At 41.4% G+C, this 23,697-nt stretch overlaps 1 protein-coding gene across 11 annotated transcripts in view; it reads right to left on the minus strand.

Moving 5' to 3' along the window:
- Positions 1–7,430: 7,430 nt before the first annotated feature.
- Positions 7,431–23,697, minus strand: part of LOC148012313 (UDP-Glycosyltransferase superfamily protein) — a 42,055-nt gene continuing 25,788 nt past the window's right edge. The window contains exons 2-5 of one of the 11 annotated variants that reach the window (XR_015689151.1): positions 12,418–12,463; positions 10,661–10,877; positions 10,262–10,335; positions 8,350–8,395 (exon numbers count right to left, since the gene is read on the minus strand). Coding sequence is in view for 5 of the 11 variants with exons in the window: in XM_087669667.1 (XP_087525793.1) it covers positions 8,055–8,170; positions 8,260–8,395; positions 10,227–10,335 (361 nt within the window). In the remaining 6 variants the exon portion in view is untranslated. Of the gene's footprint in view, positions 8,171–8,259; positions 9,900–10,192; positions 10,878–12,417; positions 12,464–23,697 lie in introns of those variants that run through there. The other 10 variants (XR_015689152.1, XR_015689148.1, XM_087669667.1 and 7 more) reach the window with 10 other exon arrangements.

Here is a 23,697-nt window from a genome sequence, read left to right on the forward strand (position 1 = left end):
CAGCATTGAAACCTTACTAAGTATATATATTTGTATTAGATGCATGTAATCCTCCCTCCTCAGAGGCGAGTGGATTGCTCCATTGATCTAGAGCCCCATTCTAAGCTAGTGAATAAACCCCCTTACAGACTCTCCAAGTGGATCATAAAGAAGTTGCAAAGTACGTTAAATAGTTGCTTGACATTTGGTTTATTGATCCAAGTTCTTCTCTATGCATGCCCAATCCTATGAGAAGAAAGATGGGATCTTTCAGAATATGCATTGACTAAAGAGTTTTGAATAAAATTACTATCAAGAATTGGTATTCCATCCCTAGGATTAATGACTTTATTGAGATTGATCTCAGATAATCTAGATATCATTAGATATGTATGAGGGAGGGTAATGAGTTAAAAACATCATTCAAGTCTGTTTGTGGCCTTTATCATTTCTTAATGATACCTTTTGAATTGAAGAATGCCCCCACCACATTCCAAACCCTCATGAATAAAATCTTACACCCTTTCCTTTTCAAGTTTGTGCTTGTATTTTTTTATGGAATTCTTATTTACATAGCAAGTCACTGGAAGAGCACTTGGCACATGTCAAAAGGGTGTTTGACATTTTGAGAGAGCATAGGTTATCTACTAAATGAAGCAAGTGTGTATTCATGTAGAGATCGGTGAAGTACTTGGGGCATATTGTGAGCAACGTCTAGCTGGCAGTTTTCACATCTATGGGTACCAATCTTGCTCCATCCACAGCATACCACCCCCAAATTGATGGCCAGATCAAGAGGGTTAATAAATGGCTTGGGTCCTATTTATGGCACTTTTTCCATGATGTACAACATGGTTGGGATTTGTGGATCCATTCAGCTGAGATTGCATACAACAACTCCACTCACTCACTCTAGCATTGGGTTTCTCCTTTTAAGGCACTATATGAGTATAAGGTTCCCCTACATATGGTCCTATTCAATGACAAGATAAATCCTCAAAGCAAAGGGAAGTTAGAGCACATGAATGCCTTGCTTCAAAAATGCAAGGTGAATCTTTGGAAAGCACAAGATTATATGAAATTCTACAATGATAAGAGGAGACGGCACATGGAGTTCTAAGAGGAAGAATTGGTCCTTTTGAAAGTTTCAAAGCCATCTTACTCCACTCTCAAGGATGGGTAGCAGCAACAAGCTGGCCCATATTGGATCATAAATAGAGTTGGTGACTTAGCTTATTGCTTAAAACTCCCCTCCTCAACCAAAATTCACAATATGTTTCATATTAGCCAGCTGAATCCCTTTATTGGTACCTCAATGGACTATGTGGAGGAGTTACCCCCAATAGACAAAGAAGGAATCATGCAATATACCCTTGAGGTAATAATTGGGAAATAAGATAAGAATTTGAGGTTTCAATCCATCAAAGAATACCTCATCAAATGCAATGCATACCCCTAGAAGAAGCCTCTTAATAGTCAGCCATTTGAGTTTCTTGACTCAAGGCAAGCTCAATGGGCTAAAGGACTTGCCCTTGACCCCAAACTGCATGCAAACAACAATCTATTTTTGAACAATTTTGGACTTGCATTAACTATGGCCAAGAGCTTCATACGTGAGCTAAAACTACTTGCCATAAGCTTTGTCTTGACATGTAGCACACCCCATCCAAAGTAGCCTATCAAAGTTACGGTAGATTTACCCTAGTTGGCGCATGTGGTGGCATGCTATCTGTAGTCTTCACAGGACCCCATCTATGATAAATTAGTGGCCAAATTTCCATGTACTAATCTCTCTCTCTCTCTCTCTCTCTCTCTCTCTCTCTCTCTCTCTCTCTCTCTCTCTCTCTCTCTCTCTCTCTCTCTCTCTCTCTCTCTCTCTCTCTCTCTCTCTCTCTCTCTCTCTCTCTCTCTCTCTCTCTCTCTCTCTCTCTACAAGCCTCTCTATTCTCTTCTCTCTCTCTCGTCCTCTTCTTACAATGTTTCGCATCTCCTTTCATCAAATAATTCATAGGAAGACTCCTTGAACTCAAGTAAGATATTGTTGTACCTATTATATGCCTATATCCTTGAAAGGACCATCAAGCTTAGCCTCCACATGACAATTATTTCCAAAATCCTCCCTTGGGGTAAACCTCGAGGGTAGGCTTGACAAGTCTTTGATACAATTGGAATATCTATTTGTCACTTAGCATTGAAAGCATTTCCCTTATTATTAGCCTAGATCTTGTGGAACTTCCCTAGCACTTGGATTAGTGGTGTCTCCTTTAAGCTTTGAAAAATATCTTCAAAATACTCCTAAAAGGCACATAAAGATATCCACAAGGTGGTTCACATTGAGGTGACCATCTTGATTCTTCTTATTTGTGCCCTCTAAGCTTCCAAAAATCTCTTCAAAAGCTTCTAAAGACACATAAAGATATCCTCAAGGTGGTTCACATTGGGGATGACCATCTTGATTCTTCTTATTTTTGCTCAAGGCATTGAACTCCCCTACCACCCTTGTGGGATCAAAAACCATCCATATATTTGTACTCAAGCTTAGGCTCCCTCACTGTGCTCCAAAAAGTATAGAAGACCATCTATAATTTTATACTTAGCTCCAAGATCCGTAGTCATTTTGTTCCATATTCTCATTAAAAATTCATATTTTTGAGTGAAAGAAACCTTTGAGGTGAACCACCTTAAGGGTGAGTTTGTTTGTCATATTGAGCCATAAATCCCTCTATCTCAAGCCTAGCTAACAAGTAGGTCATACTAACACTCCTAAACTTTGTGTCGCTTGCTAGTGACGTTATCTTGAACTTGCGGCCTCCAACCTTTTTGAAAAGCACTATCATGTTTGCTTGCTAGTGGCATTATCTTCTTTTGAAAAGCTCAAGGAGGCTTGCCTCAATAGTGTCAAGAATCGCATGGTGGGGGGACTCGCTTGAGCTGCTACGCCAAACACACACTGTATGCACAAGAGGAAGCTCACTCAAGAATACAAGAAGAGAGATGGAGGCCAAAATATTTTCGTTCTAATTTCTTCTTTCTTCCACACACTATACAATGTATAAAAAATATAGATAAGATACAACATAAAAGAAAGTGGCCTGCAAAGTCAAACAGTGCATAACAGGCTACACTAATCGGCTACTACTGGCACTATATTTTTGCCAACTACAGGTAGGTGTAACAAACTAAATATAATAAGTGATAAGTTAGTGGCCATGTGAGTATCATAATGACCACCAATGTGCTAATATAGACATGCGGACCCATCTAGCCAGGCGGTCAATCATCAATGTCCGCACATGTTGAGCTTGCCATCTCAACAAATGGTACTTTTTTGGATTTTGATGGATATTTGAAGGATTTTCACTTTTCTCATGCTAAGGTCCAAGAGCAAGCTAAGTATTCTTACAACGACCCTAGTGTTGAAAGATATGACAAATGATGTATGCTCTAGGAAGAGATGCCCTAAATCCCACAGGCACACTGAGGTAGAGTGTCACTATCCAACTACTATAAAGCATTGTACTTGACTATCAATTTCAAGAGTCGAATGCAATATATCATGATGCTTTCTTCTTTTAGTTAGTGTCATTGTCAGTGTCTTACACAAGATTATGTTTATGAGTCCAAGCTTCCATCTTGGAACCTAATTCACTTGTGTTATAGTTAGTCCATTGTCTATGTCATCATGAGTCTTGTATTCATCTTCCAACCTCCATAGCTATTGCCACGCTCTAGATCCATCTTTCTAACATGGTATCAGAGCTCAACTGAGCATGGCTTAGCTCTACTCTGCTCCTCTAGGCTCTTTCTACCTCTATTTAGTTCATTGTTAGCTCCTCATGATTTCATTTCTCACCTCCATCTCCACTTTACCTTCTTGTTTGCCATAGCCAAACTGGACCAATAGCACTTGGAGTTTTCATAACTCTCTCTATAGACCATATCTCAACTCAAATTCTTCTGGAGAGTTTCTCTCTATGGTCCAGGGCGCTTCATCCCACTATCACAAAAATTGAGCCATATGATGCACGGACCAGCTAGCATTGTGTGATTTCATCTTCGTTGTCATATATGTGCATGTTTACCGTCCTACGGCCTGATCTACCTTTGTGTGTCATGATACATCCTGCAAGTATAGGGCATTTGAAGCCCATTGTATGATCTCTCTCCCCACTAGAGGGTTCTTCAAATGATGTACTACAACTACTACAAGCCAAAAACCAAATCTACAGAAAACCCTAAATAAACTCCATAGCCAAGTACTCTTCAAGCTCTTTTCCACTTCATTTTCTCACTAGTTCCAGCACACTGAAGGTTTTGTCACTCATATCTAAAGTTTCTAGCAAGTCAAACCTCAGGAAGAAGATTTGGAGCAACCCACCTGAACTCAACCAAGCCATCTGAAGATCAAGAAGACCACCTTAAATCAAGCATCATAAAGCGTGACATCAAGCTAGTATCTCTTGATACTAACCTAGTGCTTCTTAGCACTTGTGTTCTTAGCACATTAAAAAACAACTCATTTGTTGGTTTTACCTCAGTTCTTGCAATGATAAACATGAAGATTTTTAATGTGGAATGCCAATTGACTAAATCCCTTCTAAGCCTCAATCTTATTGTAAAAGGATAGACACTGATCGAGTATACTCGCAGTAACACCTCCTTCAAAATGTCTGAACTTGAGCAAATAGCCAAATTCAATGGGGAAGGCTTTCACACTTGGAAAGAAAAGACAATGCACCATCTCATGAGGAAAGACCTCTGGGATCTATTTGAGGATAATACAGAAGATGCAAATGGCAAGAAGGAAGATTATGAAGATGGGTTCTTTAGAAGTCGAGCTCAAGACAAAAAGAGTGAAAAAAGATGAACAACAAGGCTCTAGGAATCATTGCCTGGGGGCTATCGAATGATATATTGCACCATATCTCTATTATCAAATATGCAAAAAAGGCATGGGATGCAATTCTATAAGCTAGATGAAAAGGATAGTTCTTCTATGACCATGCACATTAATAAGTTTAAGAGCCTAAAAACTTAACTTGCAATTTTAAAGAAGAACATAGATGAGGATGAAGCCATGGCGGTGCAACTAGCAAGTGTAAATCAAGAACCATATGAAAACCTGGTGCCTACACTAATTAATGTCCTAATCTCTCACTCAAAGACATTGAGCATTCTCTACTTGATGGAGAAAGTAAACTTAAAAACAAGGATGCAAAAGAAATCATCTCAAAGGACAATCTCTTGTACACCAAGGGAACTTATGGAGCAAAAGGTTTCCACAAGAAAAGAGCACAGCATGTGCAAAATGGTAACCATCAAAATCAATTCATGAATCTTAAGATGAAGAAGATGCTTCCGCTATTGACAACAACTCTGAAAAAATGTTTTGAAGAAATTTTCATTGTATCATTCCCATAGTGGATCTTGTGTTTTTCCATAGTGAATTTTGTTTCCCTTAGTGGATGTTGTAAAAACCCTTGCCAAAGATGTACAATTTCAAGCTTTAACTTGACTAGGCTGCCTATGGACTAGTCTCCCGAGCCATGTCATCATATATGGGGGAGGGGAGGGGGGGGTGGGGAGGGGGGGGGGAGAACCAACAAGTATAGGAACTCATCATTTGAGGGGAGGGTTGAAAGATATGAAAAATGATGTATGCTCTTCAAGAGTTGAATGCAATATATCATGATGCTTTCTTCTTTCAATTAGTGTCATTGTCAATGTCTTACACAAGATTGTGTTTATGAGTCCAAGCTTCCATCTTGGAACCTAATTCACTTGTGTAACAATCATCCATTGTCTATGTCATCATGAGTCTTGTATTCATCTTCCAACCTCCATAGCTCCTGCCATGCTCTAGATCCATCTTTCTACCACCTAATGTAGGCGTAAGAGATGCACATCACTTCAAAGGGGTTGCAAGAGTCCCATCTATGAAGAAGAAAACACTTATGGTGGTTCATCTCAAGGTTACTGTAGTGTACATGTGAAGCATGCACTTCACTTCAAAGGTTGCAAGAGTCCGTGTGAAGAAAAGAACACTTGTGGTGGTTTATCTCAAGGTTACCTTTGTGGATGATTTAGGAGTTGACAGGGTTATTATTACATATGCCAAATTCTTCTTTCCCCAAGTGAGTTTGGGTGTGTTCCTTGGGCACTAGCTCGCATAGATGCTTTATTTAGAGCAAAACTTGTAATGCAACTAGATGACTTAACATGATCTACTTTGGGGGGGTTTTTTTTTAAGGAATAAGGAGGACACAAACATCTCCCACATCTCCCTTGCTTCCTATATGTCCTAACTATCATAATAACATCAAAAGAACACAATCCAAGATACTAATAGTGACTCAAACTGATAGTTCCATTGCCTTGTTGTGAGTGTCAACCAAGTACATACATTTATAGCTTTTTGGATAGTACCATTCTCATTGCTGGGCATATGGGATTCTGAACATCTCTTCTTAGAGCATACATCATTTGTCTATCTTCCATACAAAGCCACTTATGCGCAAACCTCTTTTGGACACACATCTGGTCATTCATCATTTGTTTTTCTCAACACCATTAACCCATACAGACTCAATGAGGCTAACTCCACTGCCACTAGGTAGCTCCTCTATAGTAGCCTTACCTCTTTGAAGTATTTGTTTCGGTCCATCATCTTGTTGAAGATTGTTCCCTTGTGCACAATGGTTAAGAGGACCTGGCAGTCTACTACCTTGTTGGAGAGAGCTAATCTTACTCCAATAAGTGGCAGTTGAATTGCAAGTAAATTGAATATGAGATAGACCATGGTTAGTTTCTTCCTTAACATACATGTAGATAGCCTTGTACTACTACATTTTGTAAATATAGCCAAATTTGTAATACCTAAGCACATGTAACAATGGCTATCATTTGTGCAATTTTATTTGTAGATATTCCTTTTCCGAATCCCCTTCCAAAGTGTCATCAGGCTCTAGCGCAAGCACACTTGTCATATCTTTACAATGGCTTTTTTGTCTTTAGTTATGATCTCACACACATTTCTTTTTTATTGCATAGTTAGCATCATAATTGTAGAAACACGATAGTAAATTGTTGCTTTTTGGAAAGCATATGTCAACATAAAATCGTACAATAACATCTTCAAGCTATGTTTTAATTGTAGATTATTATGAAAAAATATAAATTTTCCCAATATCCTTACTATTTCTCGTGCAAAGGCCCACAAAAAGAAACTAGTAATTTGCTACTTAAAATTATTGCTGTTGCTGAATGTATATTCTTTTTAGTTTTTTCAGTATGAAAGCTCGCAAAGATAAACTAGCATAAAAGAGTAACCATATGCATACCTGTGACCAATTTATGCGCATAGCATGCACACTCACTTCAATTCTACATTGACAAGAAAACGTATTAAAGATTTTTTGTTACTTCCAATTTTGGGTTTATTTGCATTGATCGGTTAGTATCACACACTCTCTCTCTCTCTCTCTCTCTCTCTCTCCTAGACAAAGCTAGAGATCATGGACTAGAGTTGTGTGACATAAACATAAGGGAGTATTCTCTTATCAATGTGGCATCATTGTGTCAACACTTTCACAGCAACCCATGGCAAAAAAGGATCCCTGCCTATTATTTTCTTGATTCTTGAAGAATACTAATACACCCATCAGCCACATTACGTTAGTAACACGGATTTTGTTCATCAGTTGTTATTTGCACCAATTTTCAGTTGCACAGAATGAATGGCCATAACTTCAAGGAAAAGTGGTATTTACCAATGACATGGAAAAACCAAGGTTTTTTTGCCCTGTGTCTCTTTGGCAGCATTTCGCCCATCCTACGATCACTCATGCTAATTTTTCAAGTTGATGGCCTCCATCTCATTGAGGCAGGTTTACCTTAGATGATTTGTATACCCTCCCATCTCCTTTGCACAATCAGACCTAGAGAGAGAACAAGGCAATGCTCCTGCATACCTCATGTGCTGTTGTTTCCTTAACTAAAAACATATATCGGGAAGCATGGAATTTAGCAAGCCTTACAATCTCAGGCACTCTTGTTTCCATGACTTAAAACATATCTCAGGAAGCACTGCATTTTGCAAGTGACACAATCTCTCTTGCAATTAGGTTGGCCGCATCGGAAACAGCTACCTTCAAGGCACCCTTTCGCATCCGCAACATTGAAGCTCTATCACCTGCTAAATCAAACCTGATGAATCTTTCCAGCAAACAGTAACTTTAACAAAACTATCTTATATATTTGTCGAAGATTTCGAAACTCTACCTAACAATCCATTGATCTCCTGTTCAAGTTTAGAAGAGTCCAGATTAAGATCAGAAAGTACTCGGGCTGCCCCAGCATCCACCAAGGCATTAGCATTCTTTGTTTGATGATCATCAGTGACATATCTCGATGGTATCTGTCCAAAGATTGACCTCTCAATTTTCTCTCTTAAAACATACTTTCATCCATCCTACCATTAAGCACTACACTCACTTGGGCACCAGTCATATCACAGAGGCATGACACAAACCTCCCAAAACCTTAGTATGAAATAACCTTCCTACTCCAAGAGATGTCAAGTATAGTCTATGTTGAAAGTGATGGCCTCTGATTTTTCAACCTTTTATTGGCATTTCTGCATATACAATGTGAAAATTGAGCAAATTATAGAGCATACATGTTTAAAACTAGAAACATGGAACGCTTCATTGTGGCACAGTATGCTACCACAGGTTCTAGATGGCTTCAGAATCTGCAGATCAGTACACCGTGGGCAAATATGTGCAGTAGCACTGTTCTGCCTTTGGCCAACTGCACATTACACACATTCGAAAGAGTGTTGTCATCGGCCAGTGGCACATTACTACTCCACTGGGCTATATTGGCCCATCCGAAGGATACACACACCTCTCCCAGCTGCACAGAGGTACATAGAATGTACCCAAGCATCTCAGGACACATCTTACAATTTGCAATTCGACCAAATTATAGAACAAAAAAAATTTAAACTAGAAAAATGCAACAGTACACTGTAGCACAGTAAACTACTGCAAGTTGTGGATCACTTCAGGATCTGCAGCAGTGAAGTTGAGGTTTCCTTAAACCCAGGGTACAATAAATACCTGGAGTAGCACTAATGTGCCTTCAGCCAACTGCAAACTGAACACATTTGGCTAAGTGCTGCCATCAGCCAGTGGTGCAATAGTACTCCACCGGGCTAGATTGGCCCTGTATACATCTTTCCCAGTAATGTACCCAAGCATCTCAGGACACATTTTTCCAGCTGCATAGGGATGCGTACTCAAACATCTCAGGACACATTTTTCCAGCTGCACAGGAATGCATAGTGTACCCTAGTCAGTATGGTGTTGTCATCAGCCGCTGGTGTAATAGTACTGTCAAGTGCTGTCATCAGCTGCTGGTGTAACAGTACTCCACTTGGCTAGATTGGCCCTGTATACATCTTTCCCAGCTGTACAGAGGTGAGTATAATGTACCCACATGTCAGGACACACATTTTGGCAGCTGTAATGGTACTCCACTGGGCTAGATTGGCCCTGTATACATCTTTCCCAGCTGTACAGAGGTGAGTACAATGTACCCAAGCATCTCAGGACACATTTTTCCAGCTGCACAGGGATGCATAGAGTGTACCCTAGTCAGGTCCTCACCTGTAAACTCAAGCTCAGGACATCAAAGGTTTCCCACTACACAGAGATGCATAGAATGTACCCTAGTCAGGATGCTCCTCACCTGTAATCTAAATCTCGGGACATTGCTGCTTGTACCCATGGCATTGCACACACACTGCTAGCCAGTCGGATTCATGCATTGGACAGGTGGGCGGGGCTCCCACGGGGGTTTTGTGTGTGTGTTTTGGGGCGGGGGGGCAGCAGGCAGCTTGATGGGGGGACAGCGGGCTTTTACAACACAAACCAAAAAACAAAAAAAGCTAAAAACAGATTTTCTTAATGCTAATCAATATCCTCAAATGTGTAACAGTCATGCTTTTTTTTAAAGTCACATAATTAGCCACCCTTTGCCCCCCCCCCCCCCCCCCAAAAGATACAATCCTCATGGACACCACTTATACAACTAACACAGCCAATACACCTGAGCTCTTGTGGCAGGTGCACATAGTGCCCTAACAAAAGCAAATATTTTGAACAGGCATTCATTGTCAGGACCGAATTCTCAACATGTACTCCTATACACATTATCTACAACTCTCTTAAAAGCAAACATACCAGTATTGAAGGTTTTCCTGAGATAAGTAACTCACTACATGTGATTGCTCCAGAGCGAGTGACCACAATGTCAGCAGCTGAATATGCCAAATTCATGTCATTCAAAAATCTGATTGAAACAAGGATTCTGATCAGAAACCTGAAAAACTCCAAATCTAGTTAAGAAAATACCAACCAGTCTGCACTCTCAAGTACCTGAATAAGCATTCTAAACCACAAATTATTTAATTTGGAAAACAACTACCAGTAACAATAAACACCAACCAAGCTGTAAAGAAGCAAACTATCACACATGCTAGTTCTCCCTAGTCTAAAGAATTTTCAATAAAGATCAGACCAGGTCATTCCTTTAGTAAAAATGCCAAATATAAGTGATTTAGATGAATGTGTGGACCTCCTCAAGAAATGTAAAAGGAACTTGCAAAGAAAGATACCTTAAGAATAAGACAACATACACAAACATAAAATCATTTGATCTAGGAATGAACCCTGAGAAGATCTTCATTGAAGTAGCAAGCACCTTCAGCCCACACCAACGAACTGCAGTGGAACTGTGTCACTTTCATATGATGACGTGGATTCAATGTGCTTCATCACTCTATGCTATTCACTGCTTATAGTCTGCATGACAGCAAAAGTTTTTTGTGCCTGCTGGAAGAGCGGTACATAAAATAGAGGAAAAAGGCTCAGTTGTGCACTGCAAATTTCTTGAGCAGCAACACTTGTACAATAAGATAGACTAGAAAGAATATACTACCAGCAGTTAATGAAGAGCACACAAATTCAAAGGCACAACTACTGCCAACAACCACCTTGTTGCTCATGTCCTACAAGGGCAGTATCGCAAGTTGCCCCCAAACAAGCTCTCTTTAAAGGGAAAAGGGGAGAGCTGGTGCAAAAAGGGAAAATATAGTAGCACAAGAAGAGTGTCAAACCACATCTCATGAGGTGTGACAAGTGGAAGGAACCTTGTGTGACAAGTATCCTAACACATATCTCTCTATGGCCTTCCTTTTTGGGGCTAAGTACTATCAAGAGTAGAAACAACCAAATTTAGTAAGCGTTACCAAAACACAAAACTTCTTAATTTTAGATTGCCATTTCTATGTTTTAGGACTAGCATTTTTTGACCAATCTGAGGCTTCTAAATTTAGAGAACCCCAACCCCCCCCCCCCCCCCCCCCAAATATAGATGTCATGTGAAAGCTATTTACAAGTACATTACAAAAATGATAATGAAATCTTCATACGAGTTTTCTATGCTAAGATATGTGCATTTTAAGTTTTCAGCCTACACATGCACATTATACAAACATTTCATAATCATGCTATCTTGCTGATTATAACTATCAATTCTAGCAAATCTAGCCCACACTTCAAAGGCATTAATCCTTTCTATGTGCGAGCCTGACCTTGAAATGCTTGAGTTCCAATCACAAGCACCCATTAGGGTCATATAGGTGGAACTGTGTACTATCTTTTCTTTAACCCACTACGTGGATCCACCATAGCCTGTGACCACTCAATAGCCAGCTTTGATGCACTTTTCTTTATATCTAGTATGCGGCAAACGAAACAAATTTAATAAACAATTAAATATACAAAATAATAGAAGAGATACAAATTCTTTTTCTACTGTGTTATGACAAATGTCAACAGGTCTAGTTGTACCCAAGGTATATCTAGTTTCTAATTATCCATCTTCTTATGCTCAAATGGTAACACACCATTCATGTATGTATCCTAGGACGATAATTTGTTACACACTGTGTATGAGCCCTTTAATCTGTTATTGGAAACTTCCACATACACTCATCCAATAAGCTCATAAAGTCATCATCAAAATGACATCCTCTTTCGTTTTCTCAACCTCAAGCACTTCTTGTGTTTCTGCAGTAAGGAAGAAGAAGAGCTGTCCATATCTAAGTGACATCCAAAATCCACACAACTTTATCTTCGTTGAAACTACTAGTGCTTTCCTTTTCTTCTTCATCCTTGTCCACATTAAACTCAACTTGAACTTCATAATAAAGCCAAAATGAAAGCAAGAGAACCTGCTGCAATAGACTGTAAAAACACAAAGAATAGAGAAAAATATTGCAAAGAACACGAACTCAAAGAGAACATGCTCGGGTTATGGAATCCACATACCAAGGCACAAAAATAGTACAAGGCTCAAGCACCGACTCACCAACAGTAAGCTTGGTCTCCTTCTCAGTCTCCTCCTCTCCACAAAGCTGTAATCATACTAAAGGATGAGTATCTGCAAGCAACTAAAAGTGGAGGGAGTCTGACTATAAATAGACACAAAGTATGCCCAAGATGGCTACCAATCCACCAGCCCAAAAGCGGGCACCTAAACTAGTCAACCAGCCAGTAAAAAACATTAAATAAAATAACAAATACCCATATCTACACAAACTCTAGCCATGAGATGTACAATACTACAAATAACACAAGAACTCAAAGAGAAGAAGCTCTAGAAATGGAATCCATATACCCAAGCACAAGAATAGTACAAGGCTCAAGCATCAAGTCACTGGCGCTAGGCACACTCATCTTTCTCCACCAAGATGCAATCATACTGAAGGATGAGTATCTACAAGTGACTGAAAGTAGAGGAAGGAGTGAAATATTCCCCAAGGATCCAACTTGCACACGAGATGTTACACAAGCCATATCCACAAAGAAAAGGGAGACTGGAACCAAACTCACCTCCCAAACATAGAGCCAAAAAGGCTCACCCTCAAGCCTATGAGCTAGTAGCACTCCGGATCACAATACATCCCAAGGGTTGACGTCCCATACCAACCAACCCACAACATCCCAATGTACAAATGCATCGGCCAAAGGGCCAAGAGTCCAAGAGTAATGATCAAATAATAATGCGTACAATAAGGCCTTGAGTCCTACAAATAATGTTGGAAATAAAGGGTTATCGTGCCTTTTACGGTGTTTGGATATGCACGCACCCTTACACATGTACTGTATATATATTATTAAAAACCTAAAGCGGTACATTTAGTTATTGTATCCACATCATCAAGTCTTGTGCTCTCTCTTCCTCACTCTCTACTCTACACTCACTCCCTCACTGTGTATATCTCAACTTTGCGTGTCTCAATCCTCATGCACTCTCAGTTAACAAACCGGTATCAAAGCAAGCAAGGAGTGCACACTTCTCAAGGTGCAGTCAGGCATGAGCTGGACAGTTGTAGGCTAGGTGAGCAAGCAACTGCCTGGCAAACAACTGTGACAGCTTGGTGAGCAAGCAATGCTAGAGACAGGTCGACATGATCAAGCAAGCACAATCAAGCACGACAGGCTAGCGCAAGTGACGGTCTGGCGAGTAGGGGACGACCTGATGGGCTGCGACCAACCAGGCAGCACCAGACAGACGACAAGTCAACACCATCTCGACGTTACAATTCGACAGACATTTTCATCATTTTTTTTAATTACTTCATGCAATTTGTTTCCCTCCAACTGACGAACGTTCGCATGCCCACACACGGTGTGAAATTTTGACCTGAAAAATTGGGGCTTTTCTCGGATTTGGGGATTTTGATGCAAAACAAGACAATCTGACTCAGAAATTGCAAATTTGGTGCACATTTGCTTGGAAAATTTGAGGTTTTCACATTTGAGTGAAATTTTGCCAATTTCACTGAAATTTATGCACACCGAACTCGAGAAAATCGGGACTTTTGCAGGATTTCATCAAATTGTGCAAGAATTTCCTGGTATATGCACTTGGGTACATGTATCGATGCACTCTGAGCAGATTTGCCTTTGAAACCACAATCGTCAAACTTGTGCCCGAGAACGTATTTGGAGCAAAAATTGTAGTAGAATTTTGGGGATTTCAAAAGCAATTGGTGCGTTGGCCTATAAATGTGGCTATAATTGATTGTGGAGTGCAATAGCAAACATTCTCTAATTCTAGATATCAATTTGCAGACCTGTAATTTCTGCAATTTCTTGATTTTCACTATTGGTTGAAACTTGATACTTGCAACATATTGTAGTCATTTGTGTGACATTTGGGCTTGCATTTGCTAACATTTGAGTCAATTTAGTACTGCAAATCATGGCTTGAAACAGTGACAACAGCTACCTTTTGCACATCAAGAAGCTTGAGGTGCACACAATTTTGCAATATGGCAAAAACAATGCTACAATGTCTTGGTGCAAAAGAAACAGGTGAAGCCCATCAAAGCGAAGGGAATAAGACCAACAAGTATGGAACAAGAAGAGTGGGATGATTTGGATAAGCTTGCACTTTCTACTATAGAGCTCTTAGTGTCAAACAACTTGCTCTTTAACATTGAAAAGCTGAATTCTGCATATGAAATGTGGCAAAGACTTGAGGAACTATATGCTCAAAAAAGTGCAACCAGCAAGGTTTATTGGCTGAAAAAGTTGATGGACCTTCGCATAAAGGAAGGTACAACCATGTCTGTACATTTGAACGAGTTCAACTCAATTTTCAGTCAGCTGATTGCTTTGGATTTCCACATTGATGATGAGTTCAATGCTACTTTCTTGCTATGTACTTTGCCTGAAAGTTGGGATACTTTCAGGACAGCTTTGAGTAACTCAAATGCTCAACTATTATATTCTGATGTGGAGAATTCTTTGCTGATGAGAGAACTCAACAGGCGAAATAATTCAGCAAACAAGTCTTCTAATGCATTGCAAACTAGGGGCAAATTTCAGCAAAAGGATAGTTTTGAAAATAGAGCACGTAGCAAGTTTCGTGGCAAAAATGAGGAGTGTCGTCATTATAGCAAGAAAGGGCACTACAAACAAGATTGTTTTCAATTAAAAAAAGAGAAAGGCAAAAGCAAAAACACTGAAGACAACAAGGCTAAGAAAAAGGACAGCCAACCTGGAAAGAAAAGCAATGTGAAGATAGAGGTAAATGTAGTCACTCATGAGAATGACAATGATGGTGGTGTACTCCTTGCTTCTTTTTTGGGTGCACATGCATTGAATGCAGATTCTGATGATTCCACACTTGGATACTTGATTCAAGTGCGTCCTTTCATGTTACACCACATCATGAGTGGTTTTCTTACTGCAATGGTGGTGGACGTGGTGTTGTCCACTTGGGGATAACTATGCATGTAAAATTGCAGGTATTCGTAATGTGAAATTAGAGTTTTAGTATGGGTCCGTGTTTGTTTTGCATAATGGAAGGCTTATACCTCAACTCAAGAAGAGCTTGATAAGCACAAGTGTAGAAGGGAGCTCACGCTCAACTGCCAAGACCCACGGACAGCTTATTCATGTTGGGTGTAAAGTCTCTTCATCTCCATGTAAATAGTCTCACGGGTGTGAACACACCCTTATTGTACCCTAACATATAAATACATTCTTTTATTATTTGTGTACCATCACGATCTAGTATACCTATCTCTACGTTCACTCTCTCTAACTGTCAGCTCTACAGTTCACGTCTCAATCTCGCACTCCATTGCGCACTCTCTCCCCTTCAAACTAGTATCAGAGCTTAAGGCTTCGTGCACTTCCCGAGACCACCAAAAGGAGACGAGTAGTTGGCAACTTAGGCGACAGTCGAGACCAAGCGGCAGGTCAAGCGTGACTAGCGTGGACCTGCGAGCAACAGCAAGCGTGACGGCTATGGACTTTGTGTTCAGTGTGACGACACTGGACTTCATGTCCAATGCAACGACTAGCAACTGCTGCGCAACAGGCAACGTCCAACGCGGGAACCAGCGTGGCAACGTGCAAGTGATGGCTGCAGGGAGTCATCGTGATCTGCGTGATGCATTAACAGAGATGCGACAAGCCCGTAGGGTTCCAGGCCATGTGACGTGATCGCCGTCGGACGAGCAGGCCAATGGACCTCGTCACTTCTTCTTTTTTAAGTCAAAAATCCATTTTTTCTTCTAAATCCTCTTTGAATTTTCCCTTGGCTTGGAGAGGGTTCGCGCGCACAAGCATAGTGTGCAGATTTGTGCAGATTTAGGCCCAAAAATTTTTGGCTTTTCAGATTGAGTGTTATTCGTGCATAATTGAGACATCTGCGTCAAAAATTTACAAACATTGTGCGCGTTTGAATTGGGGATTTCGCCAAATTTACTAAAATTTTGCTCATTTGAGTGACAATTTCTCAACATTCGACACATAAAATTTGGGGCTTTTACTATATTGGTGAAATTTTGTTCAGTTGAGTCAAATTGGCTAACATTCGTGCACACTTGGACCTAGAAATTTTGGGGCTTTTGCAAAATTTTGTGAAATTTTGCTATATTTGCCCGTTTTATGCTCTCGAGAACATGTATTAATGCAACTGGGGCAGATTTGATAGTGAAATTTTGGGGCTTTTGCTGAAATCTGTGGATTTGAGCAAACTTGATGCATGAAATGCACTTTGGGAATATTGCTGAAGCAATCTTATTGCCATAAGTAGAGCTCCCACTTGAGCAATTTTTGAAGAAATTGTAGAGATTTCTTGGTGTTTTTGTGTATCAGAAGTTGATACGAGTATATATGTATGCAGTACCCATGCTGGACAGCTCCCATTGAGCAGCAGTCTTAGTGATCATTTGCAGATCTGGGATTGTTGCAGATGTATTTTTTGGTGATATTGCTGAAGTGGGAGTTACCTGGCAGTGATGAAAGTGCAGTCATACTACTGAAAGTCATTCATTCTACTGTTGTACATGTACTTGGACTGAATCTTGCTATTATTTGCTGAAAAATTGGGCTGAAATCAGCTGAATATTCAGCTCATTTTTGCTGTCATAAATTGCAGCATTGAATTTCTGGTGTATTGCTGAAAAATGGCTGCAAATGCTTCTAGCAACAGTGACACTAAATCCCTCTTTGAAATCAAGAGGTTTGATGGCACTGGCTTTGACTTGTGGAAGGATAAGATGCAAGGCATTTTGTTTCTCAAGGACTATGAAGATGCTCTCTTGGAGACTGAGCCTACAACTATGACAGATGTGGACTGGGCTAGACTTAACAAGAAGGCCATTGAATACATCAAGATGGAAGTGTTTGATGATGTACTTACAAACATCAAGCGTCTTGATACAAGTTATGCTCGGCTTTGCCTGCTTCTTTTGCAACAGGATATTGTAGCACTGTTTTTGCCAATCTGCAAAGTTATGTGCTCCTTCAAGCTTCTTTATGTGCATCAAATTACTGCTATCATTGCTACGAGCCATGATTTTCAACCCAAATGTGACCAAAAAACAGCAAATGCAGGCGCAAAACTGTCATCCAAGTGACCAAGGTACAAACAAGTACCAACCAGCAATAAATAACCACGTAGAAGCACAGATTTCAAATCTGTAATTAAATTTTCAAAAGCACCAAACCATGTGCTATAGCATTATCCAACTGATTACAGCTGTTCCAAGGGCATATGCATCACATTACATGAGAAATCCCAAATTTTAGCTGCAATTTCTGTTGTACATGTACCCACATGCATAAAATTTGGCACACACGGTCAAAAGCCCCAAAATTTTTGTGCTCAAAGCATCAACCACACATCTGCATTTTCTCTATCATGCATAGAACAGGTCAATTTTGCCAAAATAGAGCAATTTCAGCAAAACCCCCAAATTTTACCAAGTGTTGATGTCCAAATTGCATGGAATTCAACCTGCATGTACATAAAATGACCAAATGCTGCACAAATTTTGCCAAAACTGCAAAAGCCCCAAATTTCACAGGGTCCAATGTGCATGAATGTCAAAAAATTGGATAAATTTCAGGGCAATTTGTGCATGTACATGAAAAGCCCCAAATGTCGGGGACAAAATGTCACAAATTCCTGCAATTTTTGAGACAAATTTGTTTGTCCTACATCACATTCCCCAAATATGGGGAAAAGCCCCAAATATTCTGGACCACAGTTGCACAAATCTGGCCTTTTGTGCCTGGCGCACGAAACCCCGTTAAGAAAGGGATGTGGAAGTTGAATTTTTATTTCTTTAAAGAAAACGATTTTGAAAAAAAAGGTGTGACCAGGTCTGTTGACCCCGTGCAGGTTGCCAACTGGACGTCGCCTGCGCCTACCCGCCACGAACCCATGCGTGACTACCGCTCGATGGTCACGCTCTTGACCATCACACGCGGACTGCTGCCCCCGTCAACTGTTGCATGCGCTGTCCACTGCCTGTTGTGGCCTGCCCGCCGTGACGTATCTCCTTGTTGGAGTCTCACGTGGCGCCTGTTCACAATGCCTACAGCTGTCGACTATCCTCACTGCTTGTGACTACCCACGATGTCTGCAATTGTCTCTTGCCAGCTCTGATACCAGTTTGTAGCGACGGGAAAAGCACGAAGATCGAGACAACAGGTGTTCGTTGCACGCGGAGAGACAGAGAGTGAGAGAGAGCAGAGTAGAGAGTGTGCACATTTTTAGGTACAATGACAAGAGTGTACATTTAGGTTTTTAGATAGATATATATGTGTAAGTACAAGTGCTCAGGGTGTGTTCACGCCCAAGCACATTTAAAGGCACGAGGCCTTTATTCCCAACACCACCAGCACCATCGTTCGTCAAGACTTTCTCCTTTGTCATCCTCAGCATGGCATAAACAACTCTTTTTTGCATCTTTTCCACTTTCGGTTCCAATCCCAACACCTTCTCTACCAAGGCCTTACTGAGCGGAAACTGCACCTGCTTGGTTCTTTCCCTGCTCCCCACGGTTACTGTCCCACACTCGTCGGGGTCATATGTCCTTAAGAATTCCACACACTTAGTGTGGTCAGGCTCTTGTCCGAACTTTTCGATGTACTTGGCAAGGCTGCACTAGTCTACAATCCTCTTGACAGCCTCCTCATTGACTACAACCTCTTCGATGTTGTGAATGCTCCTGAATTTGAGCTGGTTGTAGACTCGATTTTCAAGGGAGAGGCCGTACTTTGCTCTTTCCTCTTCTATGAAGGGAAGGCAATAGGCTCGGTCTTGCTATGATATCTTCAGCTCCTGTCATGAACCGTGGTTCACCATTAGTGATTTCCAAGACAGTTACTTGCTGAAAGAAAAGACTTCATGCTTGCTGAATTGAAACGTTTAGTATAGAAATAGACTTTCCCTTCAAGCTTTATTTCAAAATTTTGTGACATTTTCCTCAATCTCGAGTTAATGTTTTCCTTCCTTTTCTATTCTTAGGTGTGGATTAAGGCTTCTAAGGTATGTTTTTTCTTTTCTTGTTTCCTTATGTGTTTGATTTAATTTTGATTCACCTTACCCCCTTACCCCCGTCTCCTCGGAATTAAGAAGAATCCTTCCTGGGATTGAAGGTTAGAGTGTAGAGGGCATTCAATGCATGGGCATAGTGTTTTACTTTCGCATGAGCCAAGCATAGAAGTTTGGATTATATTCCATATGAGCGTATCGTTCCATGTTGAAAGGTCAGATCCCTACCTGGGTGATGTAAGCAAGGACATCAAGCAAGAAGTCACCGGAGTCTACGCAACTAGCAATGTGCACTTCCTCCTCAGTGAGGATGTGATCTAAGTAGGGGCGTCCCTGAATGTGTTCTTCCATGGGTCGGTCACGAATGGTCGTTAATACCCTATATAAGAGGTTGGAGCAACATAAGTTGGGTTGTATTTTGATGTTTTGATTGCGCATTGTTACTCGGCATTTATCATGATCTAACATCCCTCGAGCTTCCATTGAAGGCGAAGAGTACCATTTCCTCAAGAAAGGGAAGTCGCTGTCAGCAAGTTGTTTCAAGTCTTCTATCTCTTGATCGTTGGCATAAGCTGTGCGCTTGTCATATGAGGTGATGAGGCATTGTTTCGGTGCTTGTTCACGGGAAACATCGGTGGCAATCAGCTCCTCAGCTGCCTCGAAAGCCTTGATAAACACAAATTCCGATTCTTCTTAAGAACAAGGGAATGTCCTTACTTCCGTCGCTATAGGCTCATCCAAGAGTCCCAAGTATAAGCTGTCATAGCTTATAGCGAGCGACATGAAGGTGGCATCTAAGCGTCTAAGACAGGCAACCAAATTCCGATTCTTCTTAAGAACGAGAGAATGTCCTTACTTCCGTCGCTATAGGCTCATCCAAGAGTCCCAAGTCTAAGCGGTCATAGCTTTTAGCGAGCGACATGAAGGTGGCATCTAAGCGTCTAAGACAGGCAACCAAGTCATCCCTTGTGTTCTCCACTAAGTCCAGGGCTACAGTCAGAATCGATCGTCGCTCATAAGAGGGTCTAAGGCCGGCGGGGGGGTTGGGGTTTAACAGAACTAGAGAGTTCAACAATTGATGGTGTCCGCTTTGGTTTCCGAGCTTGCAGTTGAGCCTTTTGTATAGTAGGATGGGCTATGGCTGCGGACAGTGCATTGCGACACTCGTTTGACTCTCCATGAGTTGTAGGACTAGTCATGGTATGAGTGTGAGTAGGAGGCTGTGATTTGGGCCAATAGATTCGCTCAATCTTCGTTGGTTTGTGTGTTGGTGATTCTCAAGGCTTTGAATACAGAGGCGTTTGCACCCTTGGCCTTGGATGTGACATGTTGGTTTGTGTGATCAAGTTTGAGGACAATGTTCGATTAGTGCCTTGGGTCGTTTTGGCCTTAGGAATCCATATCCAGGTGTTACTCTCGTAATAGCCTTGTGCTCGCAATAGGGTCTTGGGGACCCATCACGGCTTGACTATACATCGATGTCTATAGTTGCGTCTTGGCCTCCTAGGGCGCTGAGGTGGGGTTCTTAGCCTCGCAGGATAGTGGGTGTTTGCCCCTAGGTGGCAGTTGTTGCCGCTTAGGCATCCATTGAAGCTTTGGCTCATGGGCCTTAGCTTTGACTTCAGTGATTTGCTAGTCTTAAGGCTTGGTGGGTTGTGACGAAGCACTATCCCCCTTCTTAGACTTGGCTTGGAAGGAGCCACGCAACCCTTGCTGAAAACTGTAACTATGCGGACGTTGCCCATGGCTAGGTGGATACATTGCGACTCGTAGTCGACATTACAATGAGCTTGCTTTTTAAAGGTTCGCCCTAACAACACCTCCATGCCTGCATCTTTAGTGTTGGGCATCACACATAGAAGATCATCGGCATGTTTTCAAACTCCATAGAAATTGCAGCCTTGCACTTTCCCAAGAGTGCGTATGATCAACCTCCATATGGGCTAAGTTTAGCATTAGTGGACTGTAACTACGGTTTGCCAATTTGGATTCAATGATCATGAGTTAAGACATTAAAGTAAACTCCCTCATCAATCACTGCATTGAGAGTACATGTGTGCTTGGCAGTGACCGTTATATTTAGGTAGGTTGGTTCTACATCTTCCTCATCCCCATCGTCCATGTCAATTATGGTGGCTACTCGTACATTGACAAGGGACTCTAGCATTGGAGGCTCATGCAGTGAGTGCATGGGAGGGTAGTACTTCTTTATGTGGCTGCCATTGAAGAAGCCTATGCCCTCACCTTCCAAGGTTTCGAGTTCCACGTTGCCAGTTGGACTGATGGCCCAAACTCTGAAGGGGGTTAGGGGTCCTAACCCCCTAAACTTCATTTTTTGTTTATGTCCCTTGACCGAGTATAGCAACACTAAGTCGGCCTATTCAAAGTCTCGCTACTTGACATGCTTATTAAACCAACTTTTGCGTCTTGCCTTCTCACATAATAGCGCATGGATGGCTAGAAGCCGAGTTTCCAATAAGCGTTCGAGCTCAACCAAGCGTTCCGTCCATGCCTCCTTTCCATCCCATCTCTCTTGAAGTGCTATCTTCAAGCTAGGAATGAAGAACTCTAAGGGTAGAATTGCCTCAATTCCATAGGTCAACTTAAAGGGAGTTTAACCCACAATCGTTTTATAAGCCATGCAGTAGACCCACAAGGCCGCCATCAACTTGCTATCCCGATCACTGCATGAAGCAAAGACTACCTTGGTTAGGACATTCACCAAGATTTTATTTGTGGATTCAACTTGGCCATTTGCCTGAGGGTAATAAGACGAAGATTTTCTATGGATAATTAGGAAGGTGGATAGAAGATGCGCTATCACTTCGTTGATAAAGTGTGTGGCTTGGTCACTAACAAGTTCAATGGGGCAGCCGAATCACGAGATCACTTGCTCCCATAAAAACTTGGCAATGGTCCTAGGGTCATTTTTTCTCGTAGCTCATGCTTCTGCCCATTTCGTTAGATAATCGGTAGCGACAATGATATACTTAGCTTGTGAATACTGTGCTGCCGGACTAATGGGTCCGATAGGTCAATCCCCCATTTCTCGAAGGGTTGTCGTGCAATGATTGGGGTTAGCTCCATGTGATCCTTATGAATAGGGACCTTAGTCCATTGACACTCATCACAATGCTTTACGAATCGTGTTGCATCTCGAAAAGAGTGGACCACCACAACTGGGATTGCAACACCTTTCGGGCTGTCGTATCTCCACTGAAGTGTCCTACGATTCCACTGTGTGCCTCTGTGAGTATGTCATGCATTTCATGCCTACACACACATCTGCGAAGCACCCCGTCCTGCCCCAACCTATAGAGTTGGCATGCTATCAACTGATAGGGTAGAACCTTCAGGATGAGTCACCTAAGTTGGGCTTTTTCTATTGGTCGTTCAGGTAGTCCGTACTCAAGCACTTGGACTATGTCATCCGCCCAATACGGCGTCATGTTGGCTCTAAACAAATCTCTTTCGCTGGATAAGCTGAATAGATGCGCGTACGGCAATTCATCTACAATGCCTTATCCAATAGCTTCTCCTGTGGGGATGAGAGACATACGATCGGCCATGTAGTGCTACTTCCCTTTACGTACCACCACGAAGAAGTCAAATTCTAAAAGCAAAAGGAGCCATCGAGTAATACGTCCTGTAGCACAAGGTTTATTAACAAGATATAACAAGGCTTGATGGTCAACAAAGAAGGTAAAAGGCATAGCCAAAAGATAATGCCGAAATTTCTTTACAGCAAACACCATGGCCAAATCCTCTCTCTCCGTTGTTGAGTAATTCATTTCGATCTTAGTGAGTTGTCTGCTAGCAATGCTCACTGGGTAATCTAGATTGTGTTTACCAGGCTCGCACAACACAACTCCTACGGTGAATTTTGAAGCGTCAATGTGCACATGGAATGTGAGTGTCCAATCCGGGGCTCGTAAAATTGGTGCCGTGGTCAAAGCCTTTTTCAATTCCTCATATGCACATTGGCATTCCTCCGTCCATTCGAATATGATTAACAGCTTGTATAGAGGTCTAGCAATCAATGCATAGTTCAACACAAACTACCGATAATACCTTGTATGGCCTAAGAAGCACTGAACGCCCTTGTAATCAGTTGGGAGTGGAAGATCGACAATGACCCTGACCTTCAAGAAGTCTATGGCAATGCCATTCTTCGACACTACGTGCCCTAAGATGCATCAATGCTTTACCCAAAACTGGCACTTCAAGGGGTTCAACGAGAGACGATATAGTTGACACCGTTCAAAGACCGCTCAAAGTTTG

Source organism: Lygodium microphyllum, chromosome 27 (genome assembly GCF_053477565.2).
Source record: "Lygodium microphyllum isolate KBCC chromosome 27, Lygodium_microphyllum_v1.1.10, whole genome shotgun sequence".
In the NCBI taxonomy this organism is placed as follows: domain Eukaryota; kingdom Viridiplantae; phylum Streptophyta; class Polypodiopsida; order Schizaeales; family Lygodiaceae; genus Lygodium; species Lygodium microphyllum.